Here is a 22,602-nt window from a genome sequence, read left to right as displayed (position 1 = left end):
AGTTTATAGCTAATGGATGCAGATTGTAAACAAAGCTCATCTTCTGTTAGCAGCCATTAGTTTGACTTACCTGAGATACCTCATTAAGAACCAAAACAGTACAGTCAACTTTACTTTGTCCCCTTTAGTTTTTGTTTCAAGTGAACATCCAATTAACAGTCTTTGCTCGCTATACCATCATGTTTAACCCTTCAAGACAACCATGATACTAAGTGTAATACAACAAAACAAAGCTAATTCATAGATTTTATGTCTCCATGTATTTGCATAGCCGCCTCTTTTGGACCACTTCAGCTGGTTAAAATCTGCAATTATTTTATAACCACCACCAGCAACGTTATACATACAAGGCAAAGCCAGAAATCTATAGCATTATTCAAACGCTGAATATACAGTGTATAAAGAATGGCATTTTATTAGGGACAGCCAGTAATGTCCACAATGCTTTTCTCATTTGTCTATCAATATTGAAAGGAAAATGGCAATATGCATTTGCTTTGTGAAACTGCTTTAAAAATCTAGGGGATGGCAATCCTTTAGACAACTTAATGTTCATAGAACAAGATTCACATTTTATGTGTAAACATTACACCAAGTATTTGAATACAAAAGTATTTATTTTATAACTTTATATTTAAAATAGAATTTTAATCTGTCTACTCACAAAACCTAATTCAAAACATAACATTTATCTCTCTAGCTGACTTGATGTTTACTCTTTTACAAACAATACTCAATTTGTAATTGTTTTATATTAAGACCCTGTAACTAAATGAAGTCTGGTTTTATCAGAAAACATTTCCCTTTAATCTTAAAAGTGCTTTTTTAAAATGAAGGCACCAACAAGAACTACTTTCAGATGGTACAGAATTTCTTATTTCTTGAAGACTCTGTGGTTGACCACTTCTTCATTAGTTACCTGCAGCAAGACACCTTCCTGCCAAAGGAAAAAAAAAGTATCTGAAGAAGTTTATCATGTTTGTCCAAAGAACCTAAATAACTTCAGTGGTGGTCTTAGGATCAAAGACTCCTCACAGGTGCATATAGTAGAATATGCCCTGATTATCACATTCCTGAAAAGGCAATAAAGCCAGGCAATCAATCTCTGATGACATCTAAGAAATGAAATTTCAGCAGCCAACCTATATCTCTCCTATAGGGTAGGGGATTGGGAAAGAATTACCGCATTTAAACCCAAGTATTTAGAATTGGATATGTACAGATTTATAATGTAGACACTTTATTCATAAATACATATTATCTGAAAGTAGATCCAACCATCTTGCCCTACCTTTTCCTTAGCCTGATCCTGATATGCATGTAAAGCTAGAACAGTATCAAAATAAAAAAAAGTCTTTATTTTTAATAATAAAAAAAAAACCCTAGTTCACTCAAAATGCTTGATCCAAGAAATGTGAATACAGAAGGGTGTAACGATGGGAAATTTCATGATTTATTGAACTTGCAGCCTAACTTTTACCTACCATTTTACTACCAACACCACTGAAGGAACCAAGAAAAGCTTTATTAATGATCACTTGGCTTGCCTCAGCTGTTGAAATGAAGCACTTTACAGTCTTTGTGGCAGCAGAATATACTTGTCCATGGTTCATATCAATGCTAAAATTCCAGCAGGGAAAAAAATGATATGTTAAGCACCTGAATCTTCATAGAGGGGGAGGGGGTGGGAAAGAAGGAAAAAAAAGGGAAAAAAAAAACAACCAAAATAATATAAGTAAAATGACAGATTGGAAAACAGGGTTTATAAAATTATTCTCTTGAGTTTATAAAATTGTTAAATTTAATTTATAGCTATGTTATACTACATAAGAACCAACTATACTGAAAGACCATTGAAGAGTATTAGTTTATCTTTGGGGGAGGAAAATTAAGAAAGGAAAAGTAAATGAGATCTTACCTAAAGAAGTTTAACTGAAGCTTAGAACTATTTTGCTCTACACCCTCAGCTTTCGTTGGCATCCTTAAAAACTACTGTAGTTAAAGCTTTGTAGAAACAGCACAGTTTCTTAAGACTGGCTGACCTTAGTAGCCGTCAAAGAGTTCTCTTGTACTAGACCTGTATCCCTGAAGAGTACCTCGCTGGGGTTATTTTCCTTTCCTTGCATTGAAGCAGCAGCATCTAAAAGATCTAAAAAGGTGTTTCTCCTTGCAGAGATATCCCTTAAGTTATCTAGATAATTTAATCCTCATGAATTGCAGACAACACACTTAACATCTGACCAGCATTTATCTTACACAAATATAACAACAGCTTTGCAATAGACCTTAATTATACTACCCACTCCTTAACTTATTTAAAATAAAAAGTCTATAATTACACAATTTCCTTTAGAATTATTTTATTAAATCATAAATGTACAACAGCTTCTTAACTCTACACACGCACTTAAATTTTTTTAAAGGAAAAACGTTATGTCTTATTACACCATGATCCTGGCTAATAGCTTTTCAAAACTTTGAGAAAAATCTTAAAAAAGGTTTCACATGTCACCTGAAACTTACAAATTTAACATTATCAAAGAAGGAATGCTTCTACACTCTTACAAAGACCACTAGAAAGAAACAACAATTAAAAAGCTAAGAAACTGTCTCAAAGGCATTTTTTTTTTTTACAATCCTTCCTCCACAGTAAGGTAATGTTATTAAATAATCCAATCCATTCACAAAATGGCTCTCTGCATCTGCTCTGGTGTCTTCTGCCATATCACTGCATATTTATGCATGACTGAGATAAGATTTTCCTTAACATTGTTATTTCGATAACCTGAAGCTGTTCTGTTACCTCTGGGCTCTCATCCTCTCCTATTTATACAGTGAAGCCTGTTTCAACAGAAGTAAAGAGTAAAAAAAAAATAGGTTATGAAATTATCCATCTAACCAGACTTTAAGGAAAGATAACATGATCCTAAAAAGCTTTTAACTCCTGGCAGCTAGGTCTCCCAAGACATTAACAATGTGAAACTTAAAAGCTACTTACCCATGGCAAATAGGAAGAAGCTCAGTATCGGCTTCTCCCTCCATAACCCCCACTTCCTCCACTGCCTCCTGGACCATAGTTTCCTAAAGTTAACGGGATAAGAGAAAGCAAACTTAATTTCCCAAATTATTTTATAACCATTCTTTAAAACAAGCAGATCACAGACCATTACTTGTTTCTAGTTAACCTTTTTACTCGAGACAAATTTCCAGATTCATAGATTAACACTGCTATTCTTTTAGAGGGCTCTTTTCCATAATCATACAAGTTAAAAGAGATTTTTGAAGTATATCCAGCCTAAGAAAATGTAAAAAATCTAAACTTTCTCAACAACAATTTGAACTAAAAATTCAGATTTACTAAGCTAGCTTTCAAAGATACAGTTATACAAAATTTATACCACTTGCAAAGTGATCTCACAGCAATTTTGGCTTTTTCTTAGTCAGCCAAAAGGAAAAATCCCACTGAAAACATGTAATTCATTTATTTTACACTACTGGATACCCCACCTCTCCAACAATCTCCCAAAGTGATGCTGCATTCTTATTTTCCCACAACTCTAATCTCCATAACACTTGGTATTTGGTGGGACATGTTACCCAAACATAAATAATGAACAATTGCCATCTTCCTTCAAGTCATGAAAAGTTAATATTTCATCACTAATCTGAAAAATCTAATTACCTCCACCATATGGTCCCCCCATGTTCCTGCTACCACCAAAATTTCCACTCTTCATTGGACCATAGTTAGAAGGTTGTTGATTATAATTTCCAAAATCATTGTAATTTCCACTCCCGTAATTTCCTGTAAAAAAGTTTGGAAATTTTTGCACAGTGAACCTCATACAATCAAGTATTAAACCGATGATACATGCTAAGTATTTTAGACAAATTTCCCACAAAAACAAATCAGAATGCAAAACACCTATCTACAGTTCTACATTTTTAAAAACTGTTGACAACAATGAAATGAAAAATCTTACGTGTTAAAGCCATTAATTCCAATCCAAATTCCCACATAAAGGTTGCAGGTGAATTTATTACCTCCTCCATAGTTGTCATAACCACCTCCGTAGCCCCCACCCTGGTTGCCATATCCAGGTCCTCCACCACCATATCCTCCTCTTCCTCCTCCATAACCAGGGCTACCTCCAAAATTGCCACCTATTATAAAATAAGCCTTTAAGTAATTAGTATTTTCAACGCCATTTGAACTGTCTTATTACATCCATTTCCAGCTTTCCAAAACAACTCAATTTTATAAGTAAAAAAGATTCTTTCTATAACATCTCCTCTAAAATAGCCTCAAGGGCAGATTCTGAATATCTACCTTGGTGAACAGTTGCCAGTGGGGAAGGCCTACCCACAAACCAACTGGATAAAACCTTTACAAATAACCTGTAATGCCACTGGTATCCCCCAAAACTAAAGATACTATGCATTCTCTTGACAGTATCTTGAAATACTAAGTTTTATTTGTGTAAGATTATGGGGTAAGGTGGGACAGACAAGATGTGTGGGCTAATGTGAATTACCTACCATTTCTCTTAAATAAAATGTCCACCATACCTTTCTCTTCAGTAGAAATGGGGGGAGGGGGGGAGAGAACCAGAAATTAGTAAACTTGCACTGACTTAAAACTTTAATCGGTAGTTTCAGATTGCTTGCAGTTAAGTGTAAAAAGTAATCTTTCTCATAAGTCTAAATCAATATTTGGATTTCAAAGCAAAGCTAAATATAGTGACGTGTAGGATTAAGTTATGCCTAATCAGTGCAAAACCAGAAATGAGGTCTATCCTCAGCTCAGTTTCAAACTTCTTTTTTATGACATTTGTCAGTAGGTACCCATCTTTTCTGTACTTCAATAAAACACATGAACTAATACTTAACAGTGGCTTAAAACCTTAGCTGGACATAGAAGCACACTAGGTATGTTCTGGAAAAATTCTTTTTGGGGCTTTTGGGACATTGTCCTGGTAGATTCATCCTGGTAAGAGATGAGACACCACAGTGCTCCTACAGACACTACCCTATCATAGTGTTCATCTTGCTCATAACCACTTTTTAAGTTTTAGGGAAAACACTATACAAAATATCACACTCTCTCCCCAATTCTTTTGCTTGAGAAACAATAGGGCATCTTTTAAATTCTCATTTAAATCTCATTTAAATTCTCATTTAAAATCTACCCAATTGATGTTGCAGCAGTATACCACCACCCGCAAGTAATTTTTTTTGCTAATTTTCAATAGTTAAGATGAAAATTTAGAAGAGACATTTCATGTTTATGCTCAAATGGACAGCACATAGTGTGATTAAGATTTTAGACACGTGTTATCAAAAAGTAGAAAAAACTGACCTCCAGGTCCTCCTCCATACCCATTATAGCCATCCCCAAATCCACGGCCACTTCCATATCCATCTGTTAAGGGCAGAAGAAAAGGAGGATTATTTTATTCTGGTTCATGTCACTCAATTTTTTAGCCTCTACTTCCTCCAGGTTGTCCACTTATAAAAAAGCAGTTAACAATGGACAGTGGCAGTTTTTCTACTTACTACATAACTGAGATTAATCCATATATAAAGCCTAAAACAAAGAAACTTTTAGATCTCTTCAAATCTCTACAGTATTTCCACTATTTGTAAAATGTCTCCTAAATTTAAAATGGCTACAATGTCCTTTTAACTCTTCCAGAAACTGAAGACCATAAAACAATCTCTGCAATTATCTGTCCTTGATTAGAGCTATACAACTCTGATTTTAAATGTTACCTCTTGCCAACCAAATTAGAATATCCCATTAGGACAGATCTCACTTTAAGTCTTACAGATAACAAAGTAGGTTGGACTTCCTAGATTCCAATCAAAACTGTTTTTCAAGCACATTCACCCTCCTAAGCTTAGAAGGTGGACTTACCAGATCCTCCTCTAAAGTTACTTCCTGGTCCCGGTCCAAAATTTCCACCGCCACCACGAGAATCTCCAAAACCAAAGTTGCCTACAATAAACACCCTGGTTAGTAACTAACATTTATACAAATAAATCTTAAGAAAAAAATGGAATTACAAGTTACCTCCTCTTCCACTTCTAGAACTTTGGACTTCCTGCATTTCTTGTCTAGACAAAGCCTTTCTTACTTCTGCATTATGACCATTGATAGTATGGTATTTTTGCACTGGAATGAAAAGTTCAGAGTCCATTAAGTCAGCATCCTGTAAGAGCTAAGCTTTTTTTAAACAAAGTTATAGGTGTTAACATACCCCAAACCTAAAATGTAAGAGCCACAATCCTAGCACTCATGGACACTTACACACAATCTTATCCACAGGATCATGGTCATCAAAAGTAACAAATCCAAAGCCTCTTTTCTTTCCAGACTGCCTGTCAGTAATTATCTCAATGGTATCAATTTTTCCATATTCCTCAAAGTAATCTCTAAGATGATGTTCCTCAGTATCTTCCTTAATTCCACCAACAAACAGTTTCTTCACAGTTACATGAGCCCCTGGCTTTCCAGACTCCTGAAATAAGAGGGAAAAAAGTCATCCTGATAGAAAAACCACAAACAGGACTAAGAGCACACTAGGTAATAAGTATGGCTTCTATCTTATGGCCAAATACTAAGTAAGGCACCTTTATGATAAAGAACCTAGTCTCATACAGGTAACTTTTTGTTCTTTCAAAAGCCACTAACTGTGAAACAGAATTTCGGCCCAAATTCTTTATTGAACAAGCAAGTTGCCTATTTGCTCACCTCTCTTGCAACAGCACGTTTTGGCTCAACCACTCTCCCATCAATTGAATGAGGTCTTGCAGCCATGGCAGCATCAACCTCAGCCATGGAAGAAAAAGTCACAAAACCAAATCCTCTTGATCTTTTGCTTGCAGGATCCCTCATTACCTTGAAATACAAAGCAGTGATGTTACCATTTAATCTCATTACTTACAGCATTTTAAAATAATGGAACATGAATTTAAGTGATTTTTTTCCTAAGTCACTTAACATCTTTAACAGAGAAATCTAACAGTTGAAGGACTAGTACCCCTAAGCACTTCCAGAATTAACGTACCACACAGTCTGTAAGTTTTCCCCATTGCTCGTAGTAGTTCCTCAAACTTTCTTCTGTAGTTTCAAAGCTCAAGCCACCAATAAAGAGTTTACGGAATTGTTCCTTTTCTCTCTGCAAAGGAAAACAGCATTTCAATTTTTATTTACATTTTCTCTTTGTATGCTGGAAATAAAATTCTTAAATATGAGGTGACCTGCTGGCAGAGTACCTTTTTCCTCTCCAAAGGAACAGTTTCTAAAGTTTTCTGGGGGGAAAAAAAAAACTTACATCAAATTTAAACCATATGTTAAACTGTATATTAGCTGTGTTACACCAAAAAAAAAAAAAATTGCCTCAGCCAAACTACATGTTTCAAAATCATTATGCTTGATATAAATTTACTTGACATTAAATGAGTTTAAACAAATATAGCATCACTTAGTTTAAAAAAAACATCTTTCTGAAAAAAGAGCAAATCTATTCCCTGGTGACTGTAAAGTTAAAAGATTCTTATCAACATCTGCATTCGATCCTATAACTCAGAACAGAAAAGTTCACTTTTACATATTCAAACACAAATTTTAAAAATATAACTTTTGCTTTATAACCCACACTTCCCATTTATTTCTGGATTTAGCATTTAAAAGTGAGTTTCCCTTCATTGCTCCCTCTGGTGGTGATTATAATGTAACTCAATTTTCAAAACCCTGAAAAACTTATTACCAACTCTCCAGAGAAAATCTTAAACGTTCAATATATGTGGCAAAATAGCCTCAAAATTTATCTTTTCAGACCAAGGTAAAATGACTTTTATGATTTACGGTGTCTAAAGCACATAGTTTTAACATAGCTGGTTTTGTTGACGGCACAATAAACTATTACTGAACCAAAAGACAAATACAGTAAAAGACACTGTAATCACCTCACTTTTCAAAAACCATAAAAATATTTAAATGACCACTGTGACTATCCCCTCTAGTTACAAAGTATCACTACTACCATTTACACTTCACCATGTATAAGTCAGTGGTCTTCTGGCAAATTACACAGCATAAAACAACTTTCACGTGAAAAGAGCCTGAGCTGAAATCTCAATCCTTACAAACCAGCACGCATGTAAGTTACATTAATAGCTCTGTATTTTGGGCTATCAGTTACGGAAGCTTCTTGGATCATTGTATTTGGTTCTCAGTTGACTAGGTTAAATAACATTCAGAAACGAAAGTTAGCCACCAAGTGGATGTACTTAAATTTATTAAATAGAACTACAACACTCAACCCATAATTCCATGAAGTTTCTCTCTCCATGCACGAAATTCTCCCAATAGTTCAGAAAACAGTGATAATTCAGACTTCTTTGCCTGTATAGTTACTTTGAAGATTCTGAAATTTTTGAAAAGACAAATTCTCAAACTAGCTTATGAAACACTTAAAGAACAATCTATTAAAACGGTAACTTGGCATACTGGTATTTTGGACACTCAACTTAAGCATATTTTATTTATTCCAAACACTTGTCAGTTAACTGGCCTTTTAAAACCCAAATAAATTATAGAGACTAAAATACATCTACAACATTACAAATCACTAACAAAAGGCAAAAACTCATTACTTACCTCATTTTCCAAACTTACCCGCTGTCCACTATCGATTACAAACAAAGTTATTTTATAAGCGTGCTTAGGGTCAATGAAAATACCCAGGCAGACCCCCTTCGCTTGAGACCTTATGCTTATCAATGTAATCATCAACCATGATTGCAAACATAAACGAGAAAAGCAAGTGACAAAGTTCAAAAACATAGTGGCTCAGCCTAATAAGTTTTGTATACAGCAGAACACGCATTGAGGGACCGAGCCACGTTTTAATCAGAGTACAACTAAACTCATAATTTCAAGTATATCACTAAAAAACACCCGTGGCCTTACCCAGTAAAGATTAAATTCCCCGGTAAAAATACTACTTAAAATACAAATAAATCATACGATTAAAAAAGAATCCGTCAGGAAAATAAAGGATTCTCAACAGAACACCGCCCCCCGCCAAAGACCACCTTCCCCACGACCTCCCGCAAAATCGACAGTAATGTTCTCTAAATTTTTCCATTTTAAGTTTCCTACGATTTAACGGTCTTTTCAATCACCGCAAACGCAGGTAAAACTGTTACTCAAACAAGGACTGAAAAACAAAACATGGGGTCTTTATACCGTGGCTCGCGTGAAACCGGGCCCAACACCCTAGAGGGTTTTACCTCCTAAGCCGAGCGAAACCGCCCAGGAGAACGCCGCCCCTCCCCCCGCCCTTCGGTGCGGCTCCTGAACGCAATGGCGCCATTTCATCGAGGGGAAGGGAGCGAGCCTCTAATGAGGTGCGCAGGACTTTAAAGCTCCCAGCTCCCTAAACACTCGGAATCCACCTCGAAACAGCATGAAAACAGTCCGAAAAGAGAAAGAAATAGTTACCCACTTCTACTCCTCACTGATAAGAAGTCAAGCTAGTCAAATTTAGAGAGTTAAAAAGAAATCGCTGCGAGAAAGGAGAGAAATGAAAATGGCGGCCGCCAAATCCGGTTCCCGGGAGGGGGGGAGGGGAAGCTCCGCAGCCCGGTTCGCTGGGACCCGAAACCCGCCGAAACGCTCCAAAGCGGGGACGCCGGGACCCCCAAACCACCCTTCTTTAAAAACGGAGTAGGAATTCCTGCCTCCGCGCCCCACTTTCAGTAAAGTGGGGCTGCGTGCGCCATGTGGACGCTTCCCATCCCCCACCCCCAGCAAAGGGAAATGGCGCCGTGAGGCTGAGGGTGGGGAAGGTGCTGTACAATTAGGCCTCTACTAACGACCCTCTCCCAAAATATCCTGAGACCAACCGCTTATGAAGTGGCCCAATTTCGCTGCCGCTCTCCCACGGAGGCGGATGGCCGACTTCCAATAAGGCGCCAACGGCCTCGCCATGCCCTTTCCAACAACTCATTGATTTCAAACCCGTTACCTCCATCGCGGACTCAGTCGCTTCAGCCCGATTTCCCGCAGCCGAGCGAGATGAGAGAGATCTCCGCGGACGAACACGAACCGGACTCGTCCTGGCGCTGTAGTGAGAACTGCCGCTGCTCGAGAAACAACACCGCTAGAGCACCTCCACTCCAGACCCGGCGCTGCTGCTACTGCCGCTAGAGCCGCTGCCGCCGCTTTTCTAGAACCTTCCCCCCGACTAACGCGTCTTCCCCTACGTCAGGTCGTTGCGTAAACGTCCTAACCGCCGCCAATGGCGGGAACGCTCTACGACCTCCTAGCGCCAAGTACGTGCCCCTCCCCCCTTAAGGCCAGCACTGGTGCTGGACGTCAGTTGCGTAAAAGGGCTCTGTAAATTGCGGAAGGCTCGAGTCCTGCGTATTTCTGTCTCTCGGAATTGGAGCCTGCCCCCTCAAGGCAGGTGAGAAACGGTCGCGCAGTTTGAAATTAACGCTGTTGGGAGGAGCTTAATCCTCAACCCAAAGGTCCAGCCCCCTCAACCTGGGAGGTGGTCCTTACAGCCACGCTTTGATAGCTTTTCCCCGGCCTCCAGTTTTAAAAAAAAATCGTTGTAGCCTCTTCCACTGTTTTCCCTCCCCCACCTTCTCCTATCCTCCCCTCTCTGCGCGGAGGACCGACTTGCCCCTTCCGGAAACACCCGAAGCGACTTCTAGTCAACAAATTACACTTAACGATCCACCACCCTAATCCTGGCCAGTGTTTTTGGGGTCCACATTTCGGGTAGTCGCAAGTGGTGCTCGTTCTTAGTTCCCGATTCCTCCCACCCAACCCCAGGGGCGAGGAAGTGGGCGGAGTCCTGTTTTGGCGCCAGTCGCTAAGGCTGCAGCAAAGCAGGAAACACCTCCGCCGAGTAGACTTAGGTCGCGGCCCTCAGGCCCCTCTCGCCCTCCCCTCCGGGGACCACCAGGCGCCACGCCGCGAACTCTTTAAGAGCCTCTGTCACCTCTCCCTCCTTTCCCCCCCTCCCTCGGGCCTGGGCCCGGGCTCGGGCTCGGGCTCCCGGCGGGCACTGCGCGGCTCGCGGCCCCACCCCCCCGGGGCGCGCGCCCACCCCGCCCCTCGCGGCTGCCTGGCGTGGGCGGTGCCACCTTCCCCTCCCCCCGGCGGCGGCCCCGCGCGCGGCGCTGCTTCCCAGCCCCCCTCCCCCTCGAATGTGACCGGAGCTTGAGGCGCGCAGGGCCGGAGACGCCGCAGACCCGGGACCCGGAGCAGCTCAGAGGCGGTGAAGTCGGTGTTTTTCTTTCTCTCTAGCTTTCACTCCGTGGTGTTGCTTAAGATACCACATAAGCCCCAGAGACCCCCATTTCCCCGCTTCCTATCCTTTCTCGCCGGAGTCGCTGGCGGGAAGGAAGGGAGAAGCGAACAGAGACCCCGCGGCGGGCCTGGCTCCGGGCCGGCGTCTGTAGTTGGTTTAGGGGACGAGACTTCACAAGGTTGAAAGCTGTATTGCTAGTCGCCTTATTTCTAGACAAAGCGCATTTTCCCCCCTCCCCCATCCCGGACGAGGTTGAGGGGGCCTTCCTTCCCGTCCCGTGCCTGGTCGGCGACTTGGGCCTCCAGGGAGGGCGGTGCATTCTCCCTCATCCGCGCAGGCGAGTGTCCGCAGACTGCGGCGGGCGCTCCGTTACGTGGCCGCCTCCGGGTGGGGAGAGGCGCGGGCCCCGTGGCGCAGTGCCCTTGAGCCCCCGCGCCACGGCCTTTGTTTCTCCCCGCGGATGCGCTGACCACGAGGCCCGCACTCTCGTGTGGCGGGGGTGGGGGCCCGGCGCTAAGGCCTCGTTAAGCCGGGCGGGGTAGGGGTTTAAGGGGAGCGGATGAAAGTGCAGAAATAGCTGATTTGTTTTCAGAAGTGGCACGAAATGTAACTCGAGCATCTCGGTGTGTTTTAGTTTTTCGACTAGTGATTGGGAAGGTCTCTAAGAAGAAACCAAGTTGGAATTATATTACATAGACGACTCTTCGGACTGTTAATAAATAAGTAGAGGAAAATAATAGAGGAAAAATTCACACTAATTATTGTAATCGATTGGGCAGTTGTCTGGTTTTGAACCAAGTTATTTTGCTCGTTTTTTAAAATGCTGACTGTGGTTTAAATGGGATTTGGATTGGGGAAAAAAAATTGTCAAATTTTATCCTGTAAAGCTTTCGCGGATATTATGTCCTCAGTAAGGTTGTATAGATAAGTCACAGCACTGATACACTCTCAGGCACGTATCCCTAGTTTACACAGAATCTTAAAACTGCTTCTCATAGGGACTTGCATATACATTTGATGACATGAGCTACCTAGGTCGGGGTTGGAATCCAAAGAAAACTTGTGTGTAGCTATCTTTTTATGTCTTACAAACTTATTAACTGTCATGCATTTTTCTAGTAATAGCTCTTCAAGTCTGCAATAAAAAATGGCCTCCAATAAAACTACATTGGTAAGTTAATGAAAACCTCAAGTATTTAAGGATCTAACTCAAACTTTTTTCCTCCAGAAATTTTAACTTTGCATCTCTGTGGTTGAGAAATTACACCGATATATAGTTCCAAGTCCCCTTTCCCCCACAGCTGTTATGGGGAGAAGTTAGGAGCGAAAAAGGAAATTATTACATTTACTTAACTTCATAGTGTTTCGATTCATTTAAAAGAAACCTAATTTTGGGAGGGTAGCACAATGTGAATTTTGCCAAGTATTTTTATCTTGGAAATTTATGTGACATGGAAGAAGGTTACAAGCATAGACAAAGCAATAAAACCTTGTTGATTGGTATACTGTTCTCTAAGTTACTCTATACTGAGTTCTAGAGAAAGCAGGTATTTTCAGTATTGCCCTGTTTAAAGAACGGATATCTTGTACATTGAGACGAAAGTCATTGTGTCTTTTGAATTGTTTTGGTCACTGTCATATTTCAAACGTGCTTATTCTAAAATACAGAAGGGCCTTAAATTTAAACCATTGCAGTGCAGTTTTTTAAAATACTCAGCATGAAAAACATCACACACATGTCCAGAAAAGAGAGGAGACTAGATCTTCCGAGCAGTTTTTTTCCTCTCCAGCAGTTTCTTAAACCCACAGTTTGCATTCTTAGATTTCATTAAAAGTTCTACAAATATGTTGACATATGTGTATTCAGCCATGTTAAGCTACAAATTTTAACATAAGCATTGAAATATTTACGTAAAAATCACGAAATTCAAAGTTATGGTTCCCACAGTATGTAATTCTAATACGTTGCATTAATAATTGCAAGTATATGAAGGTTAGTGTTTTAAAGATTTAAATGAGCAAAACATTTCATTTTGGTTTGTGAATTCTCCCCTTGGGTTTCACAACTAAAAGGGCAAGTTGGTGGGTTTTTTGTTTCATCATTAGATTGCACTTTTAAGTCAAATATCCTGAGAAATGTTTAAATATGAAATATAAAGCCTGTCTGGTGGCATTATTTATTCCCAGTCACCGATGGGGAAAGCCCAAAGCATCTTCCAACACTTTCTCAGGAATGAACTGTCTTTCAAATTTCATTATCAGTAAACCAAAATGTAGATAATTAAATTGACTTCACAATCACCAGTAACCTTAAAGTATTGGATGGGAAAGGAGCTACCTGTCCGAGACTGTGGGGATGAATATATAGATAGAGAAAGCAAATAGATGTTTCTGTTAAAGTTAAATTGCTCCTGCTTACAGTTTGATAGTCTTCCGTATCTACCTTTCATTTTAAAACTTCGTTAGTGTTGTGAGGTAATGTGTGCTTTAAATGGGAAAGTGAGTGGATTTTCTCTTAAAAAGAGAAAGATGAGCATTTGAAACTAGCTTATGAGTGCTATAGTAGTAAATACTTTGTTTCCTCTGCTAAATTTTTTTTTATTTTTTAATTTTCTGTGTTTATTTTTGTCTCTTTACTCCCTTAGCCTCTTAACTTTCTTGGACATAGTTTTGCTTTTCATTTAGGATCAGTATTTAGTAAGTTTTTGTCTATGTTAATTTTTCTTCATCCCACTACCACTACCTTTGTTGTACTGTACAGAGGCAGAAAGTTATTGGACTGAGTACAATACCCAAGTATCTTGACTCATGAAAGTTGTACGGCTTAACATGGAGAATGATATCCAACAAAATCAGATGCTTGCTGCATTATTTAAATTTCACAGGATTTTTATTTTTTTTCCACAGGATTTTATTTCACAGGATATTTATTTAGAAGTGTGTGTATACACTTCTAAATGATTACATATTTTTTAATGTCCTTTGTAATCTTGAGGCATTGGTGTTAATTTCCCTGCTTTCATGCAATGTGAGGGATGACTAGTAATTGGACAATTAAGATTTTTTTTTAAACACCTGTTTTAAGGTGAAATGATTCCAAGATGAGCATAATGTGGAGTTTCCCCCCTTAGTCTCCATTTTGAGTTACTGGAAAGTACTTTGATTGGAGAGGATCTTGGTGTCCTGCTTCTCTCCCAATAGTGTTACACACACACACACACACACACACACACACACAGAGACACACTTAAACCTGGTTTTAAGTGAATTTCATTGACCAATTTAGAGTCTTTCTCTTGAGAAACCAAGAAAAAGGATTTTTTTTTTCTCATTAGAGAATTTAAATGATCCAGCATTTTGGCCTCTTGAAGTAACAGTGTTACAGATTTGTTTCAAGTGGTCGGTAATGTCTACAGAAATTATGGGGAAAGGTTTTGTCGTCCTCAACCTATTCATGGTCTCCTTGGTTGACCCTGCAATTGCTATCAGGGTTCTGAACCACGTTTTCGTTCTGCAGCTGTCTTTTCTGTTTATTGTTCAGATTTTAACGTTGGTGTTTGAATTGAAAAAGGGGGTCTTATGTAGTGTTTGGGGGCTGTATTTTTAATGGGTCTATGGTTCACCTAATAAGACCTGTTGCTGTTATTCTCCTTTGTGTTAATCTCTAGGAGTTTCTAATAGTTGTTTTTTGCTGTCTTGTAGTTACAATGAGTGAAAACTCTACTAAACTTGGTCTTGTAGACTATGTAAAAATAAGACTATGAAAAGATAAAACAATTTTCAAGAGAAATGTCTTTGATTAAATTATTTCAGTGAAGGGTGGTGGGTGATAGGTTTGAGCTAAACCCACAGAATCAACCATTCCTTTATTTTGCTGATTATCTGTTAACTTATTCAGAAAGTGTTTGCCTTGGGATAAAAGTGAAAATTTAGGTGTTAAACCAGCAGTGTTAGCCTTTATTTATTTATTTACTTTTTTTAGCCTTTAAAATGTACTCAAAAATCTAACAAGAAAGAAAAAGACATTTCTTAAATCTCTTTTGTTTCAGCAAAAAATGGGAAAGAAACAAAATGGAAAGAGTAAAAAAGTTGAAGAGGCAGAACCTGAAGAATTTGTAGTAGAAAAAGTACTGGACCGCCGTGTAGTGAATGGGAAGGTGGAGTATTTCCTGAAGTGGAAGGGATTTACAGAGTAAGAAATCTCAGTACTTTCATTATATGTTTAACTGTAGTTAAGTAGTGTTTAAAATTTGTTTTTAGCCTAAAATCTTTTTATCCATTTTCTTATAGGTTTTTTTTAATTTAAAGGCACGTTTAATCCAAGGTATCTTTTTTAAAGAGTCAAGTCTTTAGCCTGCAATTGTTAACAAGTAGATTTGAGACTAGTTGATCACCTTGTAGAGTCAAATTTATATAATTATATAGAGTACAGGTTGCTTTTTTTAATGTAGTTGGATACTGTACTAATTAATTATATTGTTTCCCTGCAGTGGACGTTAAAAAATATTGAAGCTATATAAGGTATACTAGTGGGTCTTAAATGGAAGTGCTCATCATAATTCAGATCCTACTCTAGGCTTACTATTCTCCTAATCTCTAAGTAGAGCCTAGTCATTTTTTAAGCGACCTGGTTCTTCATATTCCCTGTTACTAATTGCTATCAAAACCAGTCTTTATGATACTGTTTTATGAATAACTTACATGCAGAAATTATACTCAAACTTTTATCATGTACAGTCTACTTGAATTCTAATCTTAACACCACAAAAACAGCAAGACTCTGAGTAGTGACTATTGAAAATGGGTAGGTGGAGATGGACAAAAGTTTCCTGAGCTTAGTTGAGATGGGGAGTATGATGGTTCTCTTATCTTCTGCTTTTTTTACCATTCACATTTAAAATCACCTCCACAGCAATTTGGGAATTATGATTTGAGTGGAAGATTTATGTTTCTCTGTTTTATTCTTGCAGTACCCTTAGTTGAGCTTAAGTATATATATGTAAGTTTGTGGTTTAGGCACTAGGAAAAAAATTCCTGCAATTAGAACCAAGTCTGTAGTATTTTAAGTAAGACTTAACCAATTTGCTAAGAAGTGATTACCCTCATATGGCAGACAGTTTTGTGGGCTTTTGTTTTATCCTGTGAGGCATTAAAAGCTGTTTGTCTCTGTATCTTACCCATCAAAACACTGGAAAATTAACGCCTCCCTTTTTCTCTTCATGGTTAGTGTGGCCACTAGTGTGAATAGGACCTGCTATGTGCTGTATAATGTATTAGGTAATATTTGATTATAATAACACTGCAGAATGCAGGCTCCACTTTAGCTCTTTTGTCCTCCTCCATTCTTAAGTCTGCCAATTTTAGAGTCTTTGAGACATCAACAGACCTTGTTGTAACCAGAGGTTTAGAGCATCTTTCCCAGCATCTCTAAAATGATTCGTTTCATTGTGTGTAGTTCTCTAAAAGTCTTTTGGATCAAAGCACAGAAAGTTGGCAATCTTGTCACAAATGTTGCAGGCTGATCTCACTTTCACATGTGGTAATTGATATTCATTTTCTTTCCAGCCCTTCTGAAAAACATGAAAATGATCATCTTGGCCTTATATCAGGGATTGGCAAGCTTTCTCCCTAAAGAGCCCATACTAGAAGATAATCTGAGCTTTTGGGGCTGTGGCTTTCTGTCCCAGCTACTTTGTGACTGTAGTACAAAAGCAACAACAGGCAATATAGTAAACAGTGTTCTAATAATGCTTTTGCTTATGGGTCCCAAAAACATGATTTTTATTTTGAAATTTTTTCCCAACCAATTAAAAATGTAAAAAACATTCTTCATTTCCCAATTTGAGTACCCAGCAGAAATTGAAAATACTGTCTCATGTTTGAGAATGCTTCTGAATTACGTTTTTTAAAACACAGTATTGGAGGCCTTAACCCTAGGCACTATCTGATAAAGTAATATGGGGTGGAATCCAGAATCTGCTTTTCTGAAAGAGTGAGAAATTCCAAAGTGAGTTGTCTGTGTAACTTGGAAAAATATTAGCTGCGTTTATTCTGCTAGTCAGGTTCAGTTACCTGGGAGGTAGTTCAACAGATTACCCATTTAGCACGGACTGTGGAAGTAGACGCAAAATGAAGTACAGATTCTTCATGTAGGAGCTAGGGGGTAGGGGGAAGTATCTGCAGTACAGAGGGCTTTTTGTCAGGTATTATTAAATTGATCTGGACGGTGGTTATTAACCAAGAACTTTTTTTATTTTAAAACAACACAGTGCAGACAATACTTGGGAACCTGAAGAAAATTTAGATTGTCCAGAGTTAATTGAAGCATTTCTTAATTCTCAAAAAGCTGGTAAAGAAAAAGATGGAACAAAAAGAAAATCTTTGTCTGACAGTGAATCTGATGATAGCAAATCAAAGAAGAAAAGAGATGCTGTAAGTATAAAACATTGGCCAGCAGACTGGCTTCTTTGTAAAAGGATGGCTTAAGACACGGATACTTCAAAAATATCATTAAAAAGGCTCTTATTAAATACATAATATTTAGGATGAAAGGAGAGGCATGGTTTAACCCTACATTGTATAAATGTCCAGTAAGCACTTACATTTCTTTAAATCATTGTGCTACTGATATTTTGGATACATTGATGGATTTGGCACCAGATGAGACAATTTCCTCTGATCTAAACCAGCTGTGTTAAATAAAAACAATACAAAGTTAGATCATCAAAAATCACTTACAATACAGTGAAAACAATCTACATCGCACATTCTGATTATAAATCATTAGTGAGTGGTAGTGACCAAAACTTTGGCGTTTGATCCCTCTATTTCCAAAAAATACTTCAATTTTGAAGTATATAATCTTGGATAATAGTTTTTTTATTGGCTGAATTGAGAAAACTGGTTCACTCACTGTGTGTATATTTTGAACCAGCCTTTGCTTTATTGATTTCTCTGTGGCTTTGGGCAAATTACATCCTTGCTTCTACCCTCAACTTTAAAACTGATTATACTTGCCCTGCCTTTTGGGCTAACATGGTAATTTAGGGAAAAGTCTTGGGTCTGAATTATATCTAGGCTTGGGGACCTAACATACAATACAGATTTCTTGATAGGGACTTTGGATTTAAAAATAAGTAATTTGAACTATATTCTAAGTACTTTACAGGTAGTCCATTAACTTAATGACAACTGTGTCAAGATCATAGGTGTCTTATTTTTGTTTTTATAGAAGGAAAACAGATGTGGGCTACAGATTTGGTTCTGAATGCTTTAGCAACCAAAGCAAAAAGGTGGCAATGTTAAGAATCAGTTATAAGTAAATTGAAAGTCTACCACATGCTCCACAGAAGCACCATTTAATAACAGTGGTGTTTAGTTGCTAAGTCCTGTGGTACACTTTTGGAACACCATGGACTGTGTAGTCTGCCAGGCTTTTCTGTCCATGGGATTTCCTACGGAAGAATACTGGAGTGGGTTGCCATTTACTTCTCCAGGGGATCTTCCTGACCCAGGAATTGGACCTGCATCTCCTGTATTTGCCAGTGAATTCTTTACCACTGAGCCACCAGGGAACAATGGTTATCCTGTATTGTGCCCCTGTAATGTGCCAGGAAGTGTTCTGAATAACTAAATTTGCGTTTCATATACTTTGAAATGTCTATGAAACAGATAGTATTAATAGTATGTATTTTATGGAAAATGAGCCTGAATCACAAAGCAGTTAACTTGCCCAAAGCCACAAAGGTTAGGCATCATTATCACCTAGGCAGTGTGACTCCAGAGCTTGAGGTTAATGATGTAAAAGTCTCAAGGGGGAACAAAAGGATTTGTTACAATCTACAAAGTTCTCGAGGATCCCAAAAAACTTGTTTATATGGATTATAAGTATCAGTACTAACTGCATTTGAAATTAAAGTAGAATTTATAAAATACTGTATTTTCAGTTAAGAATAACAAGGCCTGGCGTTTTACATTTTTGCAAATTTTGTCAGTGTTTGTCTTAATAAGACTTTAGTTCAGTATTCAGTTTGCTGTGATATGTTGCTTGGTAGAAGTATGTGAAGATTATGTAAAGTCACAGATACATGAAAAAAGGAGATCATGAAGATAAATAGTCCAGAAGGTTTCCAGCATCCCTGGGGTACCTCAGACCACACTTTTGAGAGCCACGGGTTTATTTTTATAAGGTTTCTTATCATTCAGATTGATTACAGTACTGATTACTGTCAGTTTGTTAACTTTTTATGATTTTGCTATTTATACTTTGTGCTTTAAAATATGTAATTTAGACTGATTCCTAGAAGTAACTTGAAATACTACTTTCAAGAATTTATAATCATTAATTAAAAATAAGAGATTTGGATTTTTTCCTGCCTTGTGTATTTGAAAAAAATTTGTTTTCTTGATTTATGATTCAGAATATTTTTAGAGACATCCAGATTTATTTTTTCTGCTTATAAGTTTAATGTAAATTAAAAGGTGTTTTAGTACTCTTCCTTTAATCATTTGTTTCGCTATCAGAAGGCTATATGTCATGAAGACAAATTGGAAGTTAATATTAGTTTGCTCTATGTTGAAATGTGTGCGAACATTTATATAATCATTTAACTTCTTCTGAACAGGCTGATAAACCGAGAGGTTTTGCCAGAGGTCTTGATCCAGAACGAATAATTGGTGCCACAGACAGCAGTGGAGAATTAATGTTCCTCATGAAATGGTGAGTGTGCTATTATTATAATATTTTAAAGTAAGAATAGATGTTTAAAAAAAAAAAAAAAAAAAAACTTGTGGATTTTTAAAAAACCTGTCTACCTAGGCTTTATAAATTGTTAACCATCATTAGGTAGCAAGTTGTTTTTGGTCACTAAGTCTTGGCTGACTCTGCAATCCCAAGAACTATCGCCCACCAGGCTCATCTGTCCATGGATTTTCCAAGCAAGAATACTAGAGTGGGTTGCCATTTCCTTCTCCAGGGGATCTTCCTGACCCAGGGATCAGACCTTTGTCTCCTGCATTGGCAGGCAGATTCTTGGCACTGAGCCACCAGGAAAGCTCTAGGTAGAAAGTAGTTATCTGCTGAAAAAATGATTCACGTTACTTAGCTAAAGCAGACATTGGCAAACTGTGACCTGTCTTGGAAAACGAAATTTTATTGGAACACAGCCACAAGTAACCACATAACCCTCTTGAAGCACTTAAACATGTTTTGATTAAATTACGATTTTTTTAAATGCATGGTTATCAGTTGACAAAAAAATGTTCAGGCTTTTTAATTGAATACTTTTTTCTCTCATGACAGGAAAGATTCCGATGAGGCAGACTTGGTACTGGCAAAAGAGGCAAATATGAAGTGTCCTCAAATTGTAATTGCTTTTTATGAAGAGAGACTAACTTGGCATTCTTGTCCAGAAGATGAAGCTCAATAATTGTTTGCATTGCCTTTTATATATATTTATATATATATATAAAATGTGGGTCTTGGTTTTTTGATTTATTAGTGTGAAGAAATAACTACATTCTCTAATGAAAATCAGGTTTGATATGTTTGTTTTGAAGTAATATTGGGGAAGTTACATTGGGTTTTTTGTTTTGTTTTTTTTTCCATCTGTAGCACTGGTTACTTTGAACAAATAAAAGCTTTCTGTAGTTGCTTCCTTCAGTAGGAAAGAATTTGATGCCATGGTATATTATTTCCTCAGCATTAGAGAACAGTTTTTCTAAATGTTCGAGGAAATCTCCATAGTCATTACTCAATCAGAATTTAGCATTTAACTCATATATGCCTGAGGACCATTCTAAGTTTTTTTGTAAGTGTATACATAAAAGACACATGTAAATGGTTGGGAGTTAATTTTTTGTTGTGGTTTTTGTTTTGGTAAATATATTTAAACAACAGCCTTTCATAACGATGGATAAGCCCATGTTCTGGAATTACATCATTTTGAGCAATATAAGAAATAACTTCAACTTAGATTAAAAATTTAAGTCTGAACCTTTCAAATTAAATAATTTTGTAATTAATTAGACAAATTAAGCAGTTTAAATTGGGTAATTTTTTAAAGCATCCATATCTGCATATAAATGCAGTTTTATATGCAGAAACCCTGGAAGGAAAATTTTTATCACCATCAACAACCTTCCCAACCAAATAAAAAAGTAGAAAAATTCTGGTATGTTTTAATATAGCAAAGCAAAACTTAGTTAAACAGACACTTGATGGTTCTTTTTGGTGAACCATTGTTTTACAAGAAATTGAAGTCTTTGTGCTATATTTAGGAAAGGTTGTGATACATGGGATGTCTCAGATTTGTTCATGGAAACCTAATCAGATAAATATTGGCAATTTACAATCTACAGGAACAAATGAGTGAACAAACTTTTCTAATCTATGCTTGACCTGCATGTTTTTTCAGACTTGACTCCAATCCATTCCTTACATGAAGGCTCAATTTTCTCAGTATTTTGGGTTACTAGTTCAGCATAAGCCAAGAAAAACAATAACTTTGTAGTAATCAGAATGTTATTCAACTGTATATTGTTTACTTTATTGTAAATACTGGTGAACAGTGGTCAATAAATAGTTTTATATTCCTTTATGTGATTACACTTTTTTTCTTTATCTGATGACCTTTATGGTGGGAGTAGAGACACATTCATTGAATCAATAACATCATGTTTATAAATACGATCAGTGGTATCACCGATAGCTTACTGTGAACGATGTCGGATTTGTGATCTCCAAAGATTTAGCTTTGGGACCAGGGACCAGGCTTGATTACTCAAGAGCTTTTGTGTAGCACAGTTTTATTAAAGTAAGAAAAGGGACAGAGGAAGCTTCTGACACAGACATCAGAAGGGGGACGGGGAATGCCTCCCAAGCTAGTCTTACCAAGGCCTTACATGCTTTTTTCAGACCCACTCCCACAACATACATCTTTAGTTAACAAGATTACAATGAACAATAGATTTTACTAGACCCACTCCATAGTATACATTTTAAGATGACAGGATTAGTCAGGTTTTTGTTAAGGAGAAACATCCTCTAGCTAGCAAGACTACATTGGTATATTGACCAAGACAAAGCAATGTAGAAAAGAATTTGTCCTTTTCTGCTTGAGAGCCCCAGACCCCATTCTCCTTTTCTAGGGCTCCAGACCCTTTTGTCTTTGGGAACCCTGGACTTATCAAGCTACCTAGGAATTGACTCACCACTAAGGCGTTAGAGTACCTGTTTTAGATCCTTTGAGTTTAGTAGTTTCAACTGGAA

The 22,602-nt window shown here is 37.8% G+C and overlaps 2 protein-coding genes across 9 annotated transcripts; one reads left to right on the top strand and one right to left on the bottom strand.

Moving 5' to 3' along the window:
* Positions 1–390: 390 nt before the first annotated feature.
* On the bottom strand, positions 391–10,258 carry HNRNPA2B1 (heterogeneous nuclear ribonucleoprotein A2/B1). 8 transcript variants are annotated; one of them, XM_061165486.1, is made up of 15 exons: positions 8,329–8,355; positions 7,279–7,314; positions 7,071–7,181; positions 6,755–6,901; positions 6,311–6,521; positions 6,074–6,175; positions 5,918–5,998; positions 5,360–5,422; positions 4,540–4,575; positions 4,045–4,164; positions 3,683–3,805; positions 2,999–3,081; positions 1,919–2,841; positions 1,485–1,620; positions 391–937 (listed from the first exon to the last, which is right to left on the bottom strand). In XM_061165486.1, the coding sequence occupies exons 1-12, from the start codon at positions 8,338–8,340 to the stop codon at positions 3,020–3,022; spliced, it is 1,104 nt and encodes a 367-aa protein (XP_061021469.1). In that variant the 5' UTR covers positions 8,341–8,355; the 3' UTR covers positions 391–937; positions 1,485–1,620; positions 1,919–2,841; positions 2,999–3,019. The 8 variants fall into 8 exon arrangements, with proteins under 8 accessions (XP_061021469.1, XP_061021474.1, XP_061021470.1 ...); XM_061165491.1 differs by lacking the exons at positions 7,279–7,314; positions 8,329–8,355 and adding an exon at positions 10,038–10,258; XM_061165487.1 differs by lacking the exon at positions 1,919–2,841.
* Positions 10,259–11,174: 916 nt separating this feature from the next.
* CBX3 (chromobox 3) lies at positions 11,175–21,936 on the top strand. Its single transcript, XM_061165499.1, has 6 exons — positions 11,175–11,305; positions 12,453–12,504; positions 15,383–15,525; positions 17,603–17,765; positions 19,958–20,052; positions 20,635–21,936. Exons 2-6 carry the CDS (start codon positions 12,481–12,483, stop codon positions 20,759–20,761), a joined length of 552 nt encoding a protein of 183 aa, XP_061021482.1. The 5' UTR covers positions 11,175–11,305; positions 12,453–12,480; the 3' UTR covers positions 20,762–21,936.
* Positions 21,937–22,602: the final 666 nt, after the last annotated feature.

The sequence above is a fragment of the Dama dama genome, chromosome 18 (genome assembly GCF_033118175.1).
Source record: "Dama dama isolate Ldn47 chromosome 18, ASM3311817v1, whole genome shotgun sequence".
Taxonomy (NCBI): domain Eukaryota; kingdom Metazoa; phylum Chordata; class Mammalia; order Artiodactyla; family Cervidae; genus Dama; species Dama dama.
Note: the sequence above shows the minus strand (reverse complement) of the source record. Positions and strands in the feature narration are given on the sequence as shown.

Bases quoted from the DNA above. Each gene is read 5' to 3' on its own strand.
- CBX3 (XM_061165499.1), top strand. From the start codon at position 12,481: ATGGCCTCCAATAAAACTACATTG. The intron at 12,505-15,382 runs GTAAGTTAATGA...CTTTTGTTTCAG, and splicing joins CCTCCAATAAAACTACATTG to CAAAAAATGGGAAAGAAACA. The intron at 17,766-19,957 runs GTAAGTATAAAA...TCTTCTGAACAG, and splicing joins CAAAGAAGAAAAGAGATGCT to GCTGATAAACCGAGAGGTTT.
- HNRNPA2B1 (XM_061165486.1), bottom strand. The intron at 3,806-4,044 runs GTAATAAATTCA...ACTTTTTTACAG, and splicing joins TTATGACAACTATGGAGGAG to GAAATTACGGGAGTGGAAAT. The intron at 3,082-3,682 runs GTAATTAGATTT...CGTTAACTTTAG, and splicing joins GGGGGGACCATATGGTGGAG to GAAACTATGGTCCAGGAGGC.